Raw genomic sequence first — 23,521 nt, 5'->3', positions numbered from 1 at the left:
GCTAAAACAGGACGTATGAGCAAAAGATGTTGGACCTAAAGCAGAGGACCAAAACTCAATGTTTCATTACTGACGGCAGCAAGAAATGAACGCAGATCAGGAAACCAACAACAGTCAACAAGACTTTAATGAAGCACGTGAAACTGAATTTGGAAGTACAATGCTGTGTTAGCTGTTTTCAGTTCTAACATCTTTCATTGTAGAGGAATTGTTTGTACTTGGGCTACTCTTGCTCAGCCCCTAACTGCTAGGTCAGAAGGAGAGAAAGAGAGACAGAGAGACAGATTGGTGGTTTGAAAATATCAAAAGAAAGCCAGAAAACCTGACACTGCATCCTATGAGAAAACAGCTATCCCATTTTTGACCTACCTGTTGAGATGACCACCATGTGGTGCTTTTTGCATGCCTCCTGTGAAATTTCTATGGGACAGGGTAGGCAAGTAGATATTGACAGTACAAAATCATTCTGATTTACACAACAGCTGCACAAGATATACACGAGTAACTCAGCTACAGCAAGATATCATTCAAATTTAGGTGCTATACAAACAGAAGGAGATTTTAAATGGAATATTAATACACTACTTTGTGCATTTTGCTACCAGTTGCATCAATCTCAACATTACTCATTTATATTGTAGCAATGAACAAAACCATAGGACTTTAATTTATGATAGACAATAAATCTGAAAATAACATGCAATTAATTTATAAAATCAAGCTGACTTATTTAAAACAATATGGCCTACAAAGGTTGCCTAGGTGTCTCAGACTGCAGGAACATTGGCATCTGACAATCAGGAGCTATAATGCATAATAATGCCTTGGTTCAACTGCTGGCATTTACCCAACTTAATAAAGGTATGTTGAAGCATGATTTGCATTAGTGTCAAGATCTTGACAAACTGGACGGATTATGGACAGTAAAGGAATTCAAGTCAACTTTGCTTCCATCAATTATCAAAATGTTTGTCATAGTCACTTTTTAGGTTTAAAAGTAAAGAATACGTACAAGAGCTAATTGCATCTCCAAGACCATATCCAACTGGTAAATCATCTCCATCAGGAAAGCAGGGAAGGGTGATAATACAGAAAAGTAAAAAGGCTAAATGCAACATTTATTGTGGGCCATACCAAAGCAAAAATGCAAAGTTCTGTTTTCCTGATAGCTTCTGCCTGAGGCATGGTAGAAATCACTCCAGGAAGCAGAAACTGATTACAAAGCAAAGTTTTTAGGCATTCAAAAGAAAGTTGGATTCATTTAAATTTAGACAAGCTTCATATTAGATTTGGAAACAATGAGAATGTTACTTTTATGATTTGGTCCAAGATCTGAGCAGTGGGCAAACTAAAACTTGGAAAAATGAGTACAAATTTGACATCTTAATTCAAATACATTTCCAGTGCTTGGGGTTTCCCCATGAACAGAACTACCATGTTGGAAATTGCTGAATAAATTTTGAAGTCAAATATATCAACATAACTAATTTTTTCCATTTCTTGTCGAGTTATTTTCTTACTGTTGACAAAATGTTGCCCATTATTCACAAAAATGTGCTATTGTACTGTATGATGGAACACCAATCTGCTCAAGCCCATCAATGTAGTAATCAAAAACAGAAAGCCTGGATGATTTCCCCCCTCGCAAACAAAGTAGGAGGAGACCAAGTGAAGACTTCTCAGGGAGGAAATCAGCTAATTGCAAAGTTGAAAATTAAACTTGGGACTTTGCAGATATATACACCTTACCAATTATTTAACGATGTAGGGTTACAGAGGATTGAAGGTTGAAGAGACATCGGCCAAATTTCTCTCCATCCAAACCAAGCAGGTATTGTGACTTCATGTGTTAGAAGAAATTTTCATATTAAATGAATTAGCTTCCCAACAGTTATTACTAAACCGAATATTTCAAACTATTGAAACATGGGGCTGAATTAAACACCAAAGAGGGTGTCCCAACCACTCAATGCGAACATAGGCATGAGCATACTTATATCTGTTTCACCACGCTTTAATTTTCCAGAAATCAATGGCCATTTATATTTAGTAAGGACTTAATCTGTGGACATAGTCATGCTTCGGAACTGCTGGCCAATTGGAAGCAGAAGCTCTGCACACAGGCAATGTCAGCAGGAATGATGATCACTGCTGGTGTTGTAAGTTGACTAAGAATTAAGTGTTCAGGCATGCCTGGGATCTTCTTGTAGCCAGGGAGAACAAGGGGAGGTAGAGGGTGAATATAGTGAGTTAAATCTGTGAAAAGGATCCAATTCGAGCGGCCAGGCAGGCTAGTAAAAGCCAACCCATATTTAACTAGGCAGGTTTTATGTCGTGTGCCAGTGTGTCTTGCTGCTAATTAAATGTGAGTCATGTGAGATGAGGGTAATTGATCAGTAAAGAGCCTCAATTGGATTGGGGCAGGTGAAACACCTGATGCCTCCCTCACTGCTCAACAATTGCAGCTGGATGGGGGTGTGGGTGAGCATACTGCTGATGGCATAGTGCCCTAATTTAGAGTTCCATTTACATTGTTTCCCACAGGGGATGGTCTCTAAAACTTAGCCCAGAACTTCAGCATGATTAGATTGCTGAAGCAAAACCTGAAACAAAACCATGGGATTTCAGAATATCACAAGTATTAGTTCAACATTTGAACATCAAATACAGATTTCGTTTTATGCATGACGACAGTCAATAGTCATCTAAAGGTTACCATTCTATGATGGCAGTGAGATGTGAAATTACAGGAATTAGAAAACCAAAAGTGCACAATTAAATTGAAGGAAGTATTTAATCTATTTGATTTCACAAGTTGCCATTTCGTGGTTTAATACAATTTCTTTGTGTGTGCAGAGCCAAACCCAGCTTTGAAATCTTTAGTTGATCTTTTGAAATAAAAACTGGCTACGTTAGATTACTTGGGGCTTTTTATGCCAGACACAAAATAGTTTCCAAACCACTTCAAAAAGCCAAACTTTGTATTATGTGACCTGCATTTTTAATTTTTCATTACAGCAACCAAGATATCAACGCCCAATCCAGTGAAAAAGAACTCAAATTGAGTTATTTACTCCAATTCCTATAGCATTAATAAGAGAAAAAAAAGAGAACTTGATAGCTGCCAACATACAGACACACAAAATACAGTTCATTTCTAAACTCTGAACCAATGCAGGACTAACTGAATGGAACATACTGCAAAACATTAACCTAAAGAAACACACTTATGTCCATGAGAATATTATGTTTTATACTTTTATAAACAAAAAAGTGAATCAAGTACATTTGGTCAGAGACACTAAGGGCTTCTAAATAATTTGCATCTTTATGGATTGAATGAGATTCAATTCCAACAAGTGTTGGAACAAACAACACAATCTATTCTTGTCTAGTATCCGTACAAGACCCCGATTTACATGGAACTTCTGAATTCACAGTAAAGTGTCAAACTAGTGGCATGTGTAACTTGAAGCAGTAACAAATGTTTCTAATACTTTCAAGTGACTTTAAGACTTCAGCAGAAAATGTCAGTCTTATTACAAACAGAAGTTATCGTAGCAGGTGGTTATGATTGGGGCCACTGGTTAAGATGCTTCAGAACATTGATGTCTCAATCTCTTTGCTGAACATCCCTTCAAAATTGAGGTCCTTGGCCATGAGTTCCTCTTCAACCTCCTCCAAGGCCCACTGATGATCCGTGATTTCCAAAGCTTCCCATTCAGCCTAAGAATTAAAAAAAAACTTGAGGCATGTATTATTGAATATTAACTCTTCCAACCTCTCTGTTTCCTTTAAGTTGTTAATTGCCTGGTTAATGTTTTCTTCCCCTTCAAATTTCTCCGTTGTCTTGAAGGTGCTCATTCATACTAGTGCACTTGAATGCCTAAAGACCCTTTTCTGCTTTCTTCGCATACAAGCCCATGTTCACATTTAAGGCAAAGAATGTTAAAGTCTCTCACCCTATCCATTGTGCAAGATAATGGCTAGGAAAGGATTCATGTTGGAGAATGCAATAAGCTCCACCCAATCTGATAATGTCAGGAAGTCTGCAGTGGGGAATAAAGACTAACTTGAGAACCTGATGGAGGCATGCATATGTCTTCATTGTCTACGGATGGACGTAACATCTGAGTCTCACCAGCCAGACTACTTACCTTTTGCAATCATGGGATAATCTGTAGCTTGTTAAGACAAATGCCTCATCTTTAGTATGGTTACATCTTCCAGCGCTGTTAATCAAATGGGTCCTTTGACTCAGTACAGAGGGAGGCAGGACTGGGGGACTCTTGTGACAGAATGGTAGTGTTCCTGCCTCTGAGCAAGATCAAATTCAACCTACTGCAGGGAGCAGTCAGAGCGCAGAGCAGTAGCACAGCATGGGTATAAAGCTAACTGAGCGCAGAGCACATTTTGGCTGCAAAACAATCTGGAGTGATGTCACAGGGAAGCTGCACTAAATTTAAAAAATACAATGCATTAATAAATTAATGAACTGAGTTAATTAATTTATTTATATAAATTTATTATTAAGCAGAGATAGCTGGGGAGGTGATGTGCTGTAGCTGTATAACGCGAGAGCTGGCAGTTCCCACTGCAAGCTGGTGACCACATCTGCAGCAAGTGTTGGCTGCTCAAGGAACTTCAGTTCAGAGCTGATGAGCTGGAATCTGAACTTCAAACACTGCGGCACAACTGGGAGGAGAAGTACCTGGACGCTTTGTTTCCCCGAAGCGGTCACACCTGGTAGATTAAGTACTTCAAATTAAGTCAGTCAGTGATCAGGGACAGCAGGGTATGTTTGCAAGTGAGGCAGGTAAAGGGATCCGAGATTCAGGAAGTGAGGAGCCTCAGCTCTTGACCTTGTCCAACAGATATGAGGTGCTTGCTCCCTGTGAGGATGAGGAAAGGGGAGGATGAGCCACCTGCCCACTGCACTGTGGTACAGGAGGCCATTCAAGAGGAGGAAGCAAAAAAGACAAGTAGTTGTTGTAGGGGAGTCTAAAATTAAGGGGATTGATAGCATCCTTGGTAAACAGGATCGAGAGTCCCACATGCTGTGCTGCCTGCTGGTGCCAGATAAGGGACATCTCTGACTGCCTTGCAAGTATACTGGAGTGGGAGGACAAAGTTCCGGTTGTGGTGGTCCATGTGGACAAACAACATAGGCAAGGCTGAGAAGGAGGACCTATTTGGAGATTATCAAGCACTATGAACAAAATTAAAGAACAGGTCCTCAGGGGTTATAATCTCCAGATTACTACTCAAACCATTTGCAAATTGGCTCAAGGATAAGAAAACAAGTGACGTTAACACATGGCTAAAGGAGTGATGTAAGAAAGAGGAGTTCCATTTCATAGTGCATTGGCATCAGTTTTAGAACAGGACGGATCTGTGCCATTAGGACAGTCTCCCGCTAAACTGATCTGGAACCACTGATCTAGAGAAAAAGGATAAATAGGGCGATTCCTAGGACTTTAAATAAATGAAGTGGGAGGAAAGGAAGGGGAGAACGACAGGAAGTATAATGGTAAATAGAAAAGAAAGCAACAGGATAACATGTTTAGAAGGATCTAACTACATTGAAGCCTGAAAGAGTTTAAAAGGAATACGCAGGAGATATTATCGATGGAGGTGTTATCATTGGAGATGTTAGAATTCAAAAAGGTATAAAAACTAGCATACAGGCACTTTACCTGAATGCTTGTAGCATTCAAAACAAGGTAGATGAGTTAACAGCACAAATGAATATGATTTAGTGGGCATTACGGAGACATGGTTACAGGACGGTTGCAACCGGGAATTAAATATCCAGGGTATCAGACTGTTCGGAGGGATAGACAGGAATATAAAGTGGGGTGGTGGTCTAGCTTTGATTTTTAAGATTGTAAATTTAGAAATTCCAAGAAGAAAATGAGACTGATGGGCGTAATTTATAGGCCACCAAATAATATCACAGAGGTGGGCAATAAACAAACAAATAACCAATGCCTGTAAAAACGGTACAGCAATTATCATGGGGCGGACTTTAATCTACATGTCATTTGGTCGAACTGGGTCGGTCAAGGACCGATGAGGGAGCAAGCTTTCCTAGATCTGGTCATGTGTAATGAAACAGGAATAATTAATGATCTCATCATTAGGGATTCCTTTGGAAGGAGCAATCACTGTATGGTTGAATTTAGAATACAGATGGAAAGTGAAGATACAATCCTATACCAGGATCCTGTGCTTAAACAAAGGAGACTACAATAAGATGAGGGAGGAGTTGGCTAAAGTAGATTGGAAGTAAAGATTTTACGGTGGGACAGTTCAGGAACAGTGGAGGACTTCCAAAGCAATTTTTCAAAATGCTCAGCAAAAATATATACCAGTTAAAAGGAAGGAATAAGATAAAGAGGTAATCAGCCTTAAGGGACAAAAACAAAATTGCTGGAAAAGCTCAGCAGGTCTGGCAGCATTAACGTTTCGGGTCCCCTTCCTCAGAAGGGATGTCTGAGGAAATAGGGAGGTTATCAAATTGAAAGATAAGGCATACAAAGTGACAATGACCAGCGGAAAACTAGAAGATTGGGAAAACTTAAGGTCAACAGAAAGCCACAACAAAAAGCTATTTCAAGAGAAGAAAGATTTTGAGAGTAAACCAGGTCAGAATATAAAGACAAATATGTGAAACAAAAGAGTGGCTACGGTAAATGTTGGACTTTTACAGGATAAGGAGGAGGATTTAATAATGGGAAATGAGGAAACAACTGGAACAGCTATTTTGTGTTGGTCTTCACAATGGAAGACATGAATAATGCCAGTAATTGATGACAAGGGGGACTAAAGCAGGTGAGGACCTAGAAATGATCATTATCACAAAAGAATTAGTGTTGGGCAAGCTAATGGAGCTGAAGGTCGACAGGTATTCTGCTCCCGATGGAAAGGACCAGGGTACTAAAAGAGATGGCGGGAGAAATAGCAAATATGCTCGTGGTCATTTTCCAAAATTTGCTGAACTTTGGGGCAGTTCCAGCAGATTGGAAAACAGCAAATGTGATGCCACTGTTTAAAAAAAAGGAGGTCGTCAGGAATTATAGGCTGGTTAGATTAACTTCTGTAGTGGGGGAAATGCTTGAATCTATCATCACAGAAGAAATAGCAAGACATCTAGAAACTGTCCCACTGGGTAGACACAGCATAGGTTCACAAAAGGCAGGTCACATTTAATTCATTTACTGAAATTCTATGAAGACATTATGAACGCAGTGGACAACAGAGACATAGAAGATGTGGTGTATCTATTTTTCCAAAAGACATTCGTCAAGGTGCCACACTAAAGGCTGCTCCATAAGATCAAGGTGCACGGCAATATGGGCAATGTAGTAACATTGACAGAGGATTGGTTAACTGACAGGAAGCAGAGAGTGGGGATAAATGAGTGCTTTTCTGGTTGGTGATCAGTGACTAGTGATGTGCCTCCGGCATCAGTGTTGGGACCGTGATTGTTGACAATTTACATAGATGATTTGGAGTTAGGGACCATGTGTAGTGTGTCAAAGTTTGCGGATGACAGAGCAAAGTGCAAAGGACTCAAAGTTTGCAGAGGGCTATAGATGGTTTAAGTGAGCGGACAAAGGTCTGGCAGATGAAGTACAATGTTGATAAATGTGTAGTCATCTATTTTGGAAATGCAGTAAAAAGGACTATTATTTGAACAGGAACAAATTGCATCATGCTGCTGTGCAGAGGGATCGGAGTGTCCTTGTGCATGAATCGCAGAAAGTTGGTTTGCAGATACAACAGGTAAATAAGAAAGCAAACTGAGTTTTGTCCTTCATTGCTAGACGGATTAAGACTAAAAACAGGTGATGTTACAGCTCTATAGAATGCGGGCGAGACCACATCTGGAGTAGTGTGCAGATTTGGTTTCCTTACTTCAGAAAGGACATATTGGCACTGGCAGGGGTGCAGAGGAGATTCATTAGATTGATTCCAGAGGCTTGCCTTACAAGAAGAGACTGAGTTGACTGGCATTATATTCATGGGAATTTAAAAGAATGAAGGCGGGGGTGATTTTATAGAAACATAAAAATTATGAAGGGAAGCAGGGTGGATGTGTCCACTGCCAGGTGAAACTAGAATAAGAGTGCATTGCCTCAGAATTAGGTGCAGCAAATTTAGGGCTGAATTTGAAGAGGACCTTCTTCACCCAAAGGGTTGTGAATCTGTGGAATTCCCTGCCCAGTAAAGCAGTTGAGACTTCTTCATTGAATGTTTTTGAAAGCTAAGACAGAGAATTTTTTGAACAGTAAAGGAATTAAGGGTTATGATCAGAAGGTTGGTAAGTGGAGCTGAAGCCACTAGAAAATCAGCCATGATCTTACTGAATGGCGGAGAAGGCTTGAAGGGCCAGACGGCCTACTCCTGCTGGGTCTTGTGGTTCTTAAATCTCTGAACAGGTAGATTAGAAAAAGCAAAAGGGAATAAAATACAAACAGGAGGGAGGGTTGAGGGGAACAATCAATGCCAGCATTAACATATAGTAAATAATGTACTGATTGGATCTCCAGCAAATACACTGTCCATTCTGTTTCCCCCAACATATTAAGGCTGAGATTAAATAATTTAACAGACCAGGTATTGATCTTGGGGCTTTCTGGTCTTGATGGTTAATCTGATTATTCCATACTCCCACTTATCCATAATAGCTTTCAATCCCTTACACGTCAATAATCTGCAAACAGTAGCAGAAGCAGAATGCTAAAGACTCACAAGCCTCACAGTAAAATATTTTCATCTGTTGTAAATGGGTGATCCTTATTTTTTAAAACAGTAACTCCTAATTCTCATATCTCTCAAGTGGAAAAATCCTTTTCACACCCATTCTGTCATGACCTATTAGGGTTTCGTATGATTCACTCAGGTTGCCACTCTCTTTTCTAAACTCCAGCAGATACAAACCTTGCCAGTCTAACCTTTCCTCATGAGGCAGTCTGTCCATTTCCTGATACATCAAGCAAACCTTCTCTGAACTACTTCCAACATATTTTCATCCATCCTTACTCCTGAGACCAATATTCTACACAGCACTCCAGAGCGTGATCTTACTAACTCTTCGTATAACTGAAGCAAAAAATCTCTACTTTTGCATTCATTTTCTCTTGCAATTAATTACCGTCTGTCCTCATTATCCTCTGATTTGTTACATACAGACCTGTGTACTTGCAAATTCAGCCCCAGGCTCCATCTCAATTTTTTTTTCATTGTCTCATCTAGTTCCTTGAACGGCCTTTCACAGTACGTGGGAGATTTGTGTTATTCGAGGAAAGTCAATGTGCCTAACTCTCTCGGATAATGACGACAGTGTATAACATCCTATAAGTCTTCCTAATTACTTGCTGCACCTGCAGATTAATGTTCATAATTCATGCACAAGAACACCCAGATTCCTATATCTCTCAGCTTTACAAATTCCCACCATATACTTCTTTATTCTTATTGTCAACATGGACATTTTCACTTTCCCCACATTCTAGCTTATTTGCCAGATCAACAGCCTTTAAATGGTTATTTCCTCTGCTTTAGAATACACAATTAAAATGGATGTAAATCAGCATACCTTAAATGCTTTATTTGTATCAGGAGGCATTGCCATTGCAGCACCTGTCATCTGTTCCTGCATAACACGAGACTGGTCTGCAGCTAAAAAGGTGTGAGAGATCATTTGAATTCACTGGATTCCATGCCAAAGTGGGACAAAAACAGATTAAACCATTTTCTATGTCTAATAAATGCAAATATTATGTTTTCATTTCATCCCATTCAGTTCAGAAGCATAAATATAGCAAAGCAAATAAGTGTGGTTTATTCTTCATGCGCGATGAATACCACAAATGCTTTCAAAATTAATTCATTTCATACAATTAAAAATCTTCTTAGAAACTGTAAATTTGTCTAAGCAAATGGGTTAGCCCTCTTAAAAAAGGTAAAACTACAATTACTGTTGTTATCAACCCAGATCCCCAAACTACATCCAATGTATTAACAAAGATTAGGTTAGGGGGACTGGCCAGATTATCCAGGGATATTCACGTTAGGTGGATTAGGCATGGGAAATGCAGTCAACAGCAACAGGATAAAAGAGTCGGCAAATGATTGGAAAGAGCTCAGAGAGATAGGATTTATGATCACTTGGAAAGGCGTAGTTTGATTTGTGATAATCAGCATGGATTTGTGAGGGGTAAATCATGCCTCACAGACCTTATTGAATTCTTTGAAGAGTTGACCAAACGTTGTGGATGAAGGTAGAGCATTGGATGTGGTATGCATGGATTTAAGTAAGGCGTTTGATAAGGTTCCCCATGGTAGGCTCATGCAGAAGGTAAAGAGACATGGGATAGGGGGAAAATGTGGCAGATTGGATTCAGACTTGGCTGACCTTTAGAAGACAAAGGGTGGTATTGGATGGAAAGCATTCAACACGGTTCTCAATTACGAGTGATGTACCATAAGGATCTGTTCTGAGTCATCTTTGTGATTTCTGTAAATGATGTGGATGAAGGAGTGGAAGGGCGGATTAGTAAGTTCGCGGACGATACGAAGGTGGGTCGCGTTGTGGACAGTGTGGAAGGCTGTTCTCATTACAAAGGGACATTGATAGGATGCAGAGCTGGACTGAGAAGTGGCAGATGGAGTTTAACCCTGAAAGTGTGAGGTGATTCATTTTGGAAGGAAAAACTTGAAAGCTGAATACAGGGTTAACGGAAAGATTCTTGGCAGCGTGGAGGAACAGAGGGATCTTGGGGTTCATTTCCACAGTTCCCTAAAAGCTGCCACCCAGGTGGATAGAGTTGTTAGAAGGTGTATGGTATGTTAGCTTTCATTAATAGAGAGATTGAGTTCAAGAGCCGTGAAGTTATGCTCCAGCTAAACAAAAGCCCGGTTTGGCCACATCCGGAGTGTTCTGGTCGTTTCATTACAGGAAAGATGTGCAAGTGCTGGAAAAGGTGCAGAGGAGATTTACCAGGATGTTGCCTGGAATGGAGGGAATGTCTTACGAGGAAAGGTTGAGAAAGCAAGGGCTTTTCTCTTTAGAATGACAAAGGATGAGAGGTGACTTGATAGAGGGGTACAAAATGATCAGAGATAATAGATAGTGGACAGCCGGAGACTTTTTTCTAGGGTGGAGGTAGCTACTATGAGGGGACATAGTTTTAAAGTGAGTGGAGGTAGCTATAAGGGAGACGTCAGAGGTAGGTTCTTTACTCAGAGTGGTAGGGGCGTGGAATGCATGCCAGAGAGGGTAGTGGAATCGGCTTCATTAGGGGCATTTAAGTGGTTATTAGATAGGATTATGGATTATAAAGGTAGGGGTGGAGGTTAGATAGACCTCAGGATTGGGGTAAAAGTTCGGCACAACATAGTGGGCCGAACGACCTATACTGTGCTGTACTGTTCTATGGTTCGGTCTGGATGGGCTGCACTTTGGAGTGTCGATGTATACTCAATAGGCTGAGATGCTTGCTTCCACACTAAGGGTCCTATGGAAGACCAATATTCTACATTTCTTAACACATTTTCAATACAACGGAGTTATATTTCCTCAAACTCAAAGTTATATTTCTAACCTTCCAATAGTTTGTTGTTGAAGCTGCTGAAACTACAACAAAATTTTGTAGTACAGTTGATAGGCTGCATCATTATTTCCCCTTATGATATATTAATATCCTCACCATCAATACAACACTTCCTGCCGAATGGGAGAAATAATGCTTTGGTCATGTAAAAATGTTGATGCAAGGTACCACTGGTTGTTGACCCAGTCAGATATTTTCCATCTTATTATTTTCCACACTCAAATCTGGATGATCTCATTAAGGTTAGAAATGTACTGTTTATCAAAAAGAAGTTTTATTATGTAGTCAATAATTATACTAATGTGATTGCATTAAAAGCACCAGTTACATAACCAAATTTTCATTTTCACCCAATTTTCTCTCTTTCTCAGTCCACTAACTTGTTTGCAAATTTAACTCAAAATTACATGGTGATAAACATTTGCTGACTATTCTATCATAGATCAGCAGCATTCTGCAAAGTCAAGTGGCATTCTCCTAAATTGTGTGAGAACTCCAGCTAGAACTCTGCCTGACTTTTCCTTTTATGTGGTTTGATACTGTAAAAACTGTATCTTTTTATGCTTCTGTATTTTTGATTACGGACTGAAATGGCAAAAGAACTGTTTTAAAAGGATTCATAAAATCACAGAATCCCTACAGTGCAGAAAGAGGTCATTCAGCCTATCGAGTCTGTACCGCCTGTTGGAACAGCACCCCCGCACCTCATCCTGTAATGGTTACCATGGCTAACCCAACTAACCTACACATCTTTGGACACTATGGGGCCATTTATTTAAAAAAACATGGCCAGTTCACTAAACTTGCACATTTTTGGACTGTGGGAAGGAACTGGAGCACCTAGAGGAGATCTATGCAGACACAGGGAGAACACGTAAATTCCACAGAGTCACTCAAGGCTGGAATCAAACTTGGGTCTCTGATACTGTGAGGCAGCAGTGCTAATCACTGTACCACTGTGCTGCCCTTGTTATAGGATTGCTGTTTTTTTTGAAAAAAGTAACTAGACACTCATTGAAAATGCAGTTTAAACAGCTGTAGGGAAAGCCTTGCTACAGATGAATAGGAGATCTAGATCAAGAGATAATGGGAACTGCAGATGCTGGAGAATCCGAGATAACGAAGTGTGGGGCTGGATGAACACAGCAGGCCAAGCAGCATCAAAGGAGCACAAAAGCTGACGTTTCGGGCCCAGACCCTTCAGCAGAAAAGGGGGATGGGGAGAGGGTTCTGAAATAAATAGGGAGACAGGGGGAGGCGGACTGAAGATAGATAAAGGAGAAAATAGGTGGAGAGGAGAGTATGGGTGGGGAGGTAGGGAGGGAATAGGTCAGTCTGGGAAGCATGGACAGGTCAAGGGGGCAGGATGAGGTTAGTAGGTAGGAAATGGAGGTGCGGCTTGAGGAGAAAGCAGCGTTCCAATCAGCAAATAATCATCTCAGAAAGCCCTGTGGACACAAACCACTTAAACTGCCTTCCCTATCAGCACATAACACTCGCGTTTCTGTGCCTGTCTGTGCATTTGTGTTTGTGTGTTCATAGAGGGGGAGCTTCATAACTGGGTTAAAGTTTTAACTAATATGGTTAAGTTAACCATACATAATTCTTTATCTACTGTTAGTATTTAATACAAAAATAAATTTGAAGTCTTGTTAAGTACAGAAACCTGATCCCTACATTCAAAGGTACAGGTAAATTGGGGGATTCTGCGCACATTTTAAATCTTTAACTTTTGTAATGACTCCAGGAGCAGCAAGATTTAATTTGTGGCACACTACTCTAGTGAGGTGTACAAACAAAATGACTAGTAACCCAGATTAGCAAATTCCGACAGCAAACGTAAACCAATCCAGGAGCAATTTGAATGGGATGATGCCAAGGCAACAATCAGCTTATTTAGCTCACGAAAACAAAGCTGGTATATGTTTGGGCCGAGGTAGGGGGGTGGAGGTAGGCAAGAAGACTGGACCATTATTCACACTTCATCAGTCTTCAGTCCATCTACTACAGCCCAGTATGGACCCCTCAACAGATTAGCTCATATTAACTTCACACCAGCTGTCCCAAGCTAAATATGATCTTTGTGGGATTTACTTAGATCATATCCGAATGTATTTAGTGCACTGAATTACCGATCTGACTCATACATTAAATTGCTGTCTTATTTCTTCCCTGTGAAAACAGAAAATAACACAGCTATTTATATCAATTGAATATAAATTCATGCCAACCTAAAAATGTGAAAAGGTGAGTTTTTATGGATATTCATTGAGTAAATAATTGCGGCACTTGTAACTATTAAGAAACTCAATTCAAGCCTAAATTAGGAAGCAACATGTCAGACTAAAACACAAAAGAAAAGCATTTTATTTTTGACTTGTATGAGTTTGTAACAAATGGTCAAGTACTTAATAGTATATGCAATTTTAATCACACATCCCATTGTACATAAGTTGCTGAAATATCTTAGGTGATAAAGATTGAAAACTGGAACTTCAGTTTTCCAAACATGCTTTGAATTTTTACCTCCACTCAACATGTTAAATCATGAATGTTACTCACTAAAATATTGAAGGAACAGGCTAAATAAGATGAATGATGATTTTTTGCCTTGATAAAACATCAGAGATGGCTTCTGCTATTCATAAGATCTAAACCTCCTAATTCTTACAGGCTGATATTTATTCTCCATTATCCAGATTTCCTTTTGCTTATCTCAAAAAAAAGGCAAACTTGAAGGAAGGAAAAAGATATTTGTGATTTCCGAGCACATGAAATGCGATCTCTAAGAGATGTCCAAGAACAAATATTAGTTGTCACAGAATTTCACAGTGGACTCTTCTAATCCAGATTCCAAATTCTCCCTGACAAGTGCTTGGGATAACAAATCACATCATTGTTGCAGCATTACATGTGTTTTGCTTGTGTAGAGGTTAGAGCAGGGTTGGAGTGAGGATGAAATCAGCAATGACCCAGGTATTTAATTTTCATTCAGCAAAATTAAGCTGGACACACCTGCATCTCTTATGTTCAACTGCCCTTACAGAAGATCAAAATACTCGTATGGCACAGTCGCGGTGTCCCCAGCCCTGGACCAGGAGGCCCAGGTTCAAGCCTCACCTGCTCCAGAGGTGTTTCATAACATTTCTGAACAAGTTGATTAAAAAATACTTTAGAGATGTTAAACTGGGCATTTAAGATCTGTGATATTCTTTTGAGAATGGGACAGTTGCTCGCTCTTCGCTAGGAGCAGCCATTAATCCAGACTACCAAATCATTAGCATTTTGGTTTACTGACTGTTTGCAAGCTTTCTGTGCATAAAACAGTTACTGTGTTTTGCCTGCATGACACACCCAAGCAGGTGCCTGTGCCTAAAAGACATTGGAACTTTTTTAAAAAAGATATGATAATATGCTGCTTAAATACTTCTTTTTGTCCTTGCCTGCATATTTCCGAGTAAGTAGACTCCAAACAGTCAGAGATATTTTTGAAATAAAATGCTACCAACAACCATAATACGTTCCTCTTCCTCCTCACTTTGAAATGTGTTTTGGTATAATCCTGTGGTGACTGTGCATTGAGACTTAAGAACACCTGCCAACTTCAGTCTCCACAGGCTGTTGGCAAAACACATTAACAGTTCTATTTTTCAAAGACTACCAGAGAACATGGAAAATAGTTCCATAACCATCTGGGTTATAGTTTAATAACAGTACTTGAATACTGTAACATTTATTTTTTCAAAAGCTAAAAATCTAGGCATTCAGATTGAATCTTATGATAATCGTCAGTGCACAATGAATCACTTTAGAGTTATGTATGCAAAGAATCATTAGTTGCAGTGAGATTCAAGGAACAGCAATACGATGAAAAACTAGTTAATTTGCTTTTTAATGGTGTTGTTTGGGGGAATGTTAGCTCAGGCTTTGGGAGAAATCAATGATTTTCTACAAATGACGCCATAGCATCGTTTTCACCAACTTGACTAAAGGACAATAGCTGGACTGTGATGCAGAAAATTTATAGGTTCTGATAGGAGTCATAGATCTCAGGTTATGAAGTTTTGAGAGCCAAGTTGTAGTAGAGCTCAATGGTCACTCAAACCCAGCTGTTATTTTTGATTATCAATTCCCAGTGTTAAAGTGTCCAAAAGATACCTTAGAATAGTTTACCAACACCATATAGAATGCAAAGACTATTTTGCACTAAATTTCCCAAGAGTCATTCAGAATGAAAACACACCCTTTGATCCGACTTGCTCATGCTGACCAAGTATCCTAAACTGAACTAGCCCCATCAGTCCACGTTTAGTCCATATCCCTCTAAACCTTTCCTATCCATGTACTTATTCAAATGTCTTTTAGATGTTGTAATTATACCCCTCTCTACTACTTCCTCTGGCAGCTCATTCCATACATGCACCACCCTCTGCGTGAAAAAGTTGCCCCTCAGGTCCGTTCTAAATCTGACCTCCCTCACCTTAAACCTATGCCCTCTAGTTTCAGACTCCCCTACCCTTGGTAAAAGACCTTGGCTATTCATCTTATCAAAGCCCTCATGATTTTATAAGCCTCCGCTCCATGGAAAAAGATCCACCCTATCCAGCATCTCCCTTTAACTCAAACTCCAGTCCTGGCAACATCATTGAAATTTTTCCTGTACCCTTTCAGGTTTCACAACTCCTTCCTACAAGCAGAGCGGCCAGAATTGTAATATAGCAATCAAAGATGATCAACTGCATATGCTTAATTTCAGACTCTTCTTCTTTCAGTTCTCATCCAAATAAAACATGGCTTATTTTGTTTGTTGTTCCATTCAGATTGACCAATCAACTTTTTTAGACGAGTTGCATTCTTCTACAACGCCGTTTGATAGTGAATTACTGAATGCATAGATCAATGAAGCTTAAGCTTTCTACCCAGTTGAAAAACATCTCAATTTTATTCCATTGCCTCCACTGCAACTTTCCCCTCCTCTAAAATGTGTAATATACACCACGCAAAACATAATGACTGAATTGTCAATGTTTACCATTATCTTGTCCCAGGAGTAAAGAATACATGCTTCTGAGCCCAAACACGTTCAGAAAGTACCACGAGGCAGAGCTCACCCTAAGTAAAAACAAAAAAAAACCAACATTAGATTAATTTGGAAGGAACAAACATGTTAGAAGTAAACATAATTTTCCTCAACTTTGTCGACCTTTTGCTACAGTACAAGGCATCCTCTAATTAAGATGTTGAATGTTTAAACACTATCAAGCATCATCTAACATAATTTTTTCTCTTTTATCTTGCTTCTACATAGAGCTCTACCCAGTAACACGAAACCTAATCAAACTCACACAATTGAAATGAAATGATTTATCACTCATGCTTTCTCTCTATATTGTGTTCTTCAAATTACACTAGTCTCTTCAATAAAGGCTAGATTTCTCTTGGGATGTTTCCAGGGAATGTGACTGTTCTGACTGTTCTAAACCTTCAATTCTACAAAGAACAATAACATCCCAGCTCTGAATATGGAGCTACTCTTGATGTAGCTTATTGCTACATTTGAATAAGCTAATGCTATTTGACAATTGAGAAATCAAAGTACATTGAACATTCTTTTGTTCAAACTCCTGTTAATTGGTTCACAACAGCTGAATTGGCAGTCCATTATGTCTATACAACAATGACCACATTCAATGATACTCTGTGGATGGCAAACCACAATTTGAATTTCTCCCTCTGCCTTCATTAAAAAAAAACTATTTGCAACTTACATAGTACTTTTTTTTAAACAAGATGAGAATCAAGCATTTGAAGAAACCATTTGGAAAACAGAGTTTAAAAGTTGAATTGAAGAGAGGGATTTCAGAACCATTAATATAAAATTCATGAGCATTTTAATGGAGTCTTGAATTACCCAATTGATCTAATTTCCATTTAAAAATCAATAGACCTACTGAATTTTTAGTAGATTGAAGTCTCATGGTTTTGTAATTAATCTGCAGCTTTCATTAAACATCAATTAAAACAGAGTAGACATTAGAGAGGCACTGAGCAAGGTGAATGTCTAGCGGTCAGGGAAGATTATGATCCTTTTTGATATATCCTGTTTATTGTGAAAAGTAACCATTTTTAGGCACCATGCTGTCATTAATTTCTTCTTGATCTTGTTTTACCACAAATAGCCATTTCTTCAAACAAGTTTTAAGCTGGTTGGAGGAAAGTATAGAGGGGATGTCAGAGGCGGGTTCTTTGCACAGAGAGTTGTGAGAGCATGGAAGGTGTTGTCAGCAGCAGTTGTGGAAGCAAGGTCATTGGGGACATTTAAGAGACTGCTGGACATGCATATGGTCACAGAAATTTGAGGATGCATACATGAGGATCAATAGTCGGTATAACATCGTGGGCTGAAGGGCCTGTTCTGTGCTGTACTGTTCTATGTTCCATGTTCTATGACCAGACTTTTTGTACCTTTCTCCCTTAAATCCCTTTCCCTCAAGTTGTAAAAACTGGGTTCAGCGCCTCTAAATAGCTGCTTCTCCTACTCTTTGAGGTCAGATATAAATGCATCAAAGGCAATTATAAGCATATTCAATTAGATTGATACATGGATTGAGTGTGTTGTCTTCTGAGTTCTGGTCAGACAGGTTGGGCTTGTTTCCACTGGAGTTAAGAGGAATGATGACTGGCTTGATTGAAGCATACAAGATCCTGAAGTGCCTTGACAAGGTGATGTGTAAAGGATATTTCAGTCTATAGGCACGTCCAGAACAAGGGGACACTATTTTAAAATTAGGAGTTTCCTTGTCAGGTCAGAGATGAGGATAACGTTTTCCCCCCTCAGGGTTGGGTGACTTTGGAGCTGCCTCAGAACGCCATGGAAGCTGGTTCATTGAATATTTTTAAGTCAGAAGATTTTCGTTAGACAAGGGAATTGAAAGGTGTTTGCGTGCATGCGCGCGTCCGTGCGGGTAAACATAATTTAAGACCAGATCAGCTGTGAGCTTTTTGAAGGGCGGAGCAGATTTCTAAGGGCTCAATGGCTGATTGCTCCAATTTCACAAATTTGTATACGTATGGTATTTCTCATTCAAATAGATCTTTATTTCTATAGTACTTTTGATTCAAGGAAACATATTTTTAGCTCTTTATGAGGATAATAAGAGGTGAATGCTAAGGAAGAGATGGCTGGTTGCAGGTGCAAAGGAGAAAGATTTAGCCAGAGAATTGAAGATGGTGAAGTAATATTTACTGGTAATACAAAAAGAATAATACTTTGCCAAGAATTTACTGCATATATAAGTATATAGCTGGTGGAAATTGCCAAAATAAAATGCAAGGCTCAGAAACATTCAAAAATGAGTGTTAATATCAAGTCCATTACATCATTAGGATTAAGGATCAATGGGTGATAGTGTTAGTTGATTGTTTTTGAGTATGTATAAAAAAGGAAAAGCTGGGACATGGTGTATGGGGTCAGGAGGCTTGAGATACAGTTTTTAGGCAAATAAAGTTACTGTCAAGGAAAAGCATTGTGTTTTGGTTCCCATTACACAATCAGGCTTGGATTCAATTATCAATGAGGATGCTGTTCTAAGCCAATAGGTTAGCTATTTTAATATTTACCTATTGGTCCATTAACAAAGTGAACTACACAGAAATTAGCCTTTCACCCCTGAAGGCTCCATTTCTTATGTGTTGCAAAAATTTCCCTGACTTTTTTAAAGTAACGGTTAAAGTATGGTGCAAAAAAATGATATTGAAAGTCTCAAGGATGAATGTTGACTGGCTGAATATCCTTTGCTGATTCTTGACTGTTCTCATGTATACTTGTCAACATACCAGGAAGCATCCAGTGAGAGTAGCTCAATTCCCTGCTGTAACATAGGCTTAAAACGCAGCGTCAAAGGAAATGGAACTTTGGCTGAAAAGTAAAAAGAAGTGCTTTAGTTATTTGCAAAAACATTCCACCTTCGATTTTCATGAACTTACAGCTTGAATCTATTAGTATAAAGTTCAGACTTACAAATGGACTTCTCATATCAGAGATGATCTTTCTCTGTAGCTGCAACATTATTTCCTGCATTCTGTTCTATTACCGAAGGATTTATGTAAGCCATGATTTGTCAGGTTAGCACAAAAACAATACTTTTCACTGTATCTCTGTACATGTAAAAATAATAAATCAAGTAAAAAAAAAACTTGGCATTGGGACTAACATGATCTACAATTATAGATTCCCTTTGCGTTAATAAATAATAAAAATAATACCAAGACAGTGCAAAGCAATTAAATCAGTGCTTGAAAGAATTCCATTAATTTCAACATAATGGTCATGATTAGGAAATTGCAGATTGAAGTCAAGGTAATTGATGGGAAAAGATGTAATCCCTTTAATGAATATTTCCTAAATCTAAAATTCAGAGGGGACATGACTCAACTTCTGGTGAAGGAATAGGGAGGGAAACTACATAGATTGGACAAAATATATACTGTTGGACAGCGAATAAGATATTATATTCTCAAAGTCTGAAAAACTGAACTGAAAACTTACATTAATGGAATGTTAAGAGGCTTTAACAGTGGAGCTAGGTTTATGGCATTTAGAATCAAAGAGGATTGAAAACCACAGCAGGATTTGTAGATGAAGACAAGAATTTCAAAAGGTAAGAACTGGATGCCAAAGTAAGCAAAGATGAAGATGGTGAGATAAGTAGAATTTGGCTTGGGGTGTGGCACAGGCAAGTTGTGTTTTGAATGAACAAAACGTTTATATAAAGTACAGAATGGAAAATTAGCAAACACAAAATTAAGTCCAAAAACGTCAAAAATTTAAATGTGGGTTCCAGTGCTGGAGGCTAACTAGAGGCAGACAACATTGTAGGGGCTGAATAAGTAGTCTGAGTGTTTGGTAAGAGATTGAGGTTGAGCTTCAGCTTTGGATTGAGGCTAGTTTCACATGCAATGTACTGGTTTGAATGACGCAGTTATTACAAAGGATTGGATTCTTAAAGTTTTTGTTACTCAATAGTCAGTTGGAGAAAAGTGTCTCAGTGATATGGGAAAAGGGGATCACTTATTTAGAGTCAGAGATATACAGCATGGAAACAGACCCTTCAGTTCACCTCATCCATGCCGACCAGGTATCCTACATAAATCTAGTCCTATTTGCCAGCATTTGGCCCATATCCTTCTAAACCCTTCTTATTCATATACCTATCCAGATGCCTTTTAAAATGAAATAATTGCACCAACCTCCACCACTTCCTCTGGCAACTCATTTGATACATACAGAACCCCTTCAGGTTGCCCCTCAGGCCCCCTTTTAAATCTTTTTCATCTCACCATAAACTTATGCCCCCTAGGTTTGGACTCCCCCATCCTGGGGAAAAGACCTTTTCTATGTACTCCATCCATGCCCTTCATGATTTCAACAACATCTATGAGGTCACCCCTCAGCCTCTGATGCTCCAGGGAAAATAGCCCCAGTCTATTCAGCCTCTCTCTATAGCTCAAACTCTCCAACCCTGGCATCATCCTGTTAAATTTTTTATGAATCCTTTCAAGGTTCACAAGATCCTGCCTACAGCAGGAAGACCAGAATTGCATGCTGCGTTCTAATAGTGGCTGAACCAATGTCCTATAAGCTGCAACATGACCTCCCAACTCCTATACTCAATGCACTGACCAATAAAGTTGCAGTTGATGTTTGTCCAAAGGCATTAGGAATCAGTTTATGTACAGCATTTTAACTACCACTCTTCTACAGTGTTTTACTTACTGGTAACAAAACCAGAGAAGGTCCAGTTGATCCAACCACCAATAAGGATCATAGGAAGTACATTGGTCACATTGCCCTTCATCATATCCATCACCATTGTGGGGTCTGAAAACACGAAATGAAAAGATAATAAGCTTCAGTCTCATTTCCTTTATTATAAGCAAAAGCCCTCGCTCAGTTACCATTTCTACGAATAGTTGGGAGCCACATTGTGACATTGGCACGCCCCCAATCTTAGGTAAAAAATGATCATTTCAATTGATTTGTTCTCGTGGGAAACAAGGGTTGTGAATCAATGTTCTACAATTTCACACAGAAACTTCATAAAAATCAAGGCTGACATTATAATCCAATGTTGAGAAAATTCTACACAGTCTTTTGCATGTGACATTAAAGAGATGTCTCATGTGGTCCCTCAAGTGAATGTATCATTTTGAATAGGAAGAGGGCAGCTACTCCCTTGCTGTGACCAATCCACCATTCAACATTACTAAAGTAAATGATACAGTCATAATCACACTGCTGATGGTGGGACCTTGCAGTGTGTGTATATCAGCTGCTACATCTTCCACATTCAGGTGTAACGATACTTCAAGGAGTACTAAATGAAAACTAAAGAACTGCAGATACTGGAAATGAGAAGTAAAAATGATGCTCTCTCTCCACAGATGCTGCCAGACGTACTGAATTTTCCCAGGAATTCCTGTTTTTGCTTTGAAAGTACATCACCAAAAATTACACTGTCATGTCCTGTGGTGATGAAAGGTGTAACATTAGCACGTCCTAATTATTTTATTAACATACTGCATCATTCTGGTTAATAAAGTTCCAGTTATTAACCCTGTAATACAATACTGAAAATAACAAAAATAGAAATTGCTGTAAGAACTCAGCAGATCTGACAGCATCTGTGGAGAGAAAGCAGAGTTAACATTTCAGGTCCAATGACCCTTCTTCAGAACTGATTGTAGCTAGGAAAAGGTTGGTACATGCTGAAGATGGGGTGGGGTGAGGGCCAAGAATAAATGCTAGGCGGAGATGGACCTCAGAGCTAGAGAAAAACAGTTGGCCAGACAAAGGAATGGGTAAAGGCCAGGCAAGCAGAATCAACAGCTGCTAAAAAGGGATGAGTGAGTTGAAGGGGGGGGGGGGGGGGGGGCGGTGGTGTGGAGAATGCTCTTGCATCCCTATTTTCAGCACTCGTACCAACCTTTTTCCTGGCTACTGAATCAGTTCTGAAGAAGGGTCACTGAACCCAAAACATTAACTCTGTTTATTCCACAGATGCTGCCAGACCTGCTGAGTTTTTTCCCTGCAGTTGACATTGACATGCAAGCAGATGTTTCTTGCAAAAATCTCACGTTTTACCATGAAAATGTATGTACAATTATTAAGACTGTGCTAATTACATTTTGTACTGTATTAAATTGATAACAGCCTGTCCAGAAATAGATGGTTGTGCAGAGCTCTTTTAAAAATTCATTCACAGGATGTGAATGTTGCTGGTTAGGACAGCATTTACTGTCCATCCGTAATGACCCAAAGGGCAGTTAAGAGCAAAACACATTGCTGTGGGTCTGGAGTCACATGTAGGCCAGATCAGGAAATGATGGCAGTTTCCTTCCCTAAAAGGACATGAGTGAACTCGGTGGGTTTTTCTGAATCAACCCTTCATTCCAGATTCTTTTTGTTGAATTCACATTTCACCATTGGCCATGCTGGTATTCAAACATTACCTGGGTCTCTGGATTAGCAGTAAAGCAATAAGGCAACTAGGCCTTCAACTCCCCATCTCCCCTTGATAAATCACATGAAATTCCTTGCCTGTGACTTTATAAATCAAGATTAGATAGAGACAGAAATGTTCGAAACAAAACAGGTCCATCAGCATTTGTCAAGGAAAATATATGTTGAATGTGTTAGCTGTAACTTTTTTGAAAGTAGTCAAAATCATTTGAGATGCTGGAATTGGTGCCCCACATTTTTTTGTTTTCAGTCATTATAGAAATCAGGATGATTTAGGTAAAAGTTCCAATACATTCTGATCACAAACTGGCAAAGGATGATGGAAATGTAATGTGTGCTTCAAAAGGCATAAGTAAACAATTAGCAAAAACCTGATCAC

The 23,521-nt window shown here is 39.2% G+C and overlaps 1 protein-coding gene and 1 long non-coding RNA gene across 2 annotated transcripts in view; one reads left to right on the top strand and one right to left on the bottom strand.

Moving 5' to 3' along the window:
* Positions 1 to 22,518, top strand: part of LOC132210254 (uncharacterized) — a 35,925-nt gene extending 13,407 nt beyond the window's left edge. The window contains exon 3 of the long non-coding RNA XR_009446484.1: positions 22,065 to 22,518. This is a non-coding gene — a long non-coding RNA (uncharacterized LOC132210254). The remainder of the gene's footprint in view (positions 1 to 22,064) is intronic.
* Positions 110 to 23,521, bottom strand: part of emc3 (ER membrane protein complex subunit 3) — a 30,163-nt gene continuing 6,751 nt past the window's right edge. The window contains exons 4-8 of the mRNA XM_048548092.2: positions 21,397 to 21,501; positions 19,458 to 19,539; positions 16,654 to 16,733; positions 9,605 to 9,687; positions 110 to 3,726 (exon numbers count right to left, since the gene is read on the bottom strand). Of these exons, the coding sequence (XP_048404049.1) occupies positions 3,598 to 3,726; positions 9,605 to 9,687; positions 16,654 to 16,733; positions 19,458 to 19,539; positions 21,397 to 21,501 (479 nt within the window). The 3' untranslated portion in view covers positions 110 to 3,597. The remainder of the gene's footprint in view (positions 3,727 to 9,604; positions 9,688 to 16,653; positions 16,734 to 19,457; positions 19,540 to 21,396; positions 21,502 to 23,521) is intronic.

This window comes from Stegostoma tigrinum, chromosome 11 (genome assembly GCF_030684315.1).
Source record: "Stegostoma tigrinum isolate sSteTig4 chromosome 11, sSteTig4.hap1, whole genome shotgun sequence".
Classification (NCBI taxonomy): Eukaryota; Metazoa; Chordata; class Chondrichthyes; order Orectolobiformes; family Stegostomatidae; genus Stegostoma; species Stegostoma tigrinum.
The sequence above is the reverse complement of the archived record's forward strand: the minus strand, read 5'-3'. Positions and strand labels throughout refer to the sequence as shown.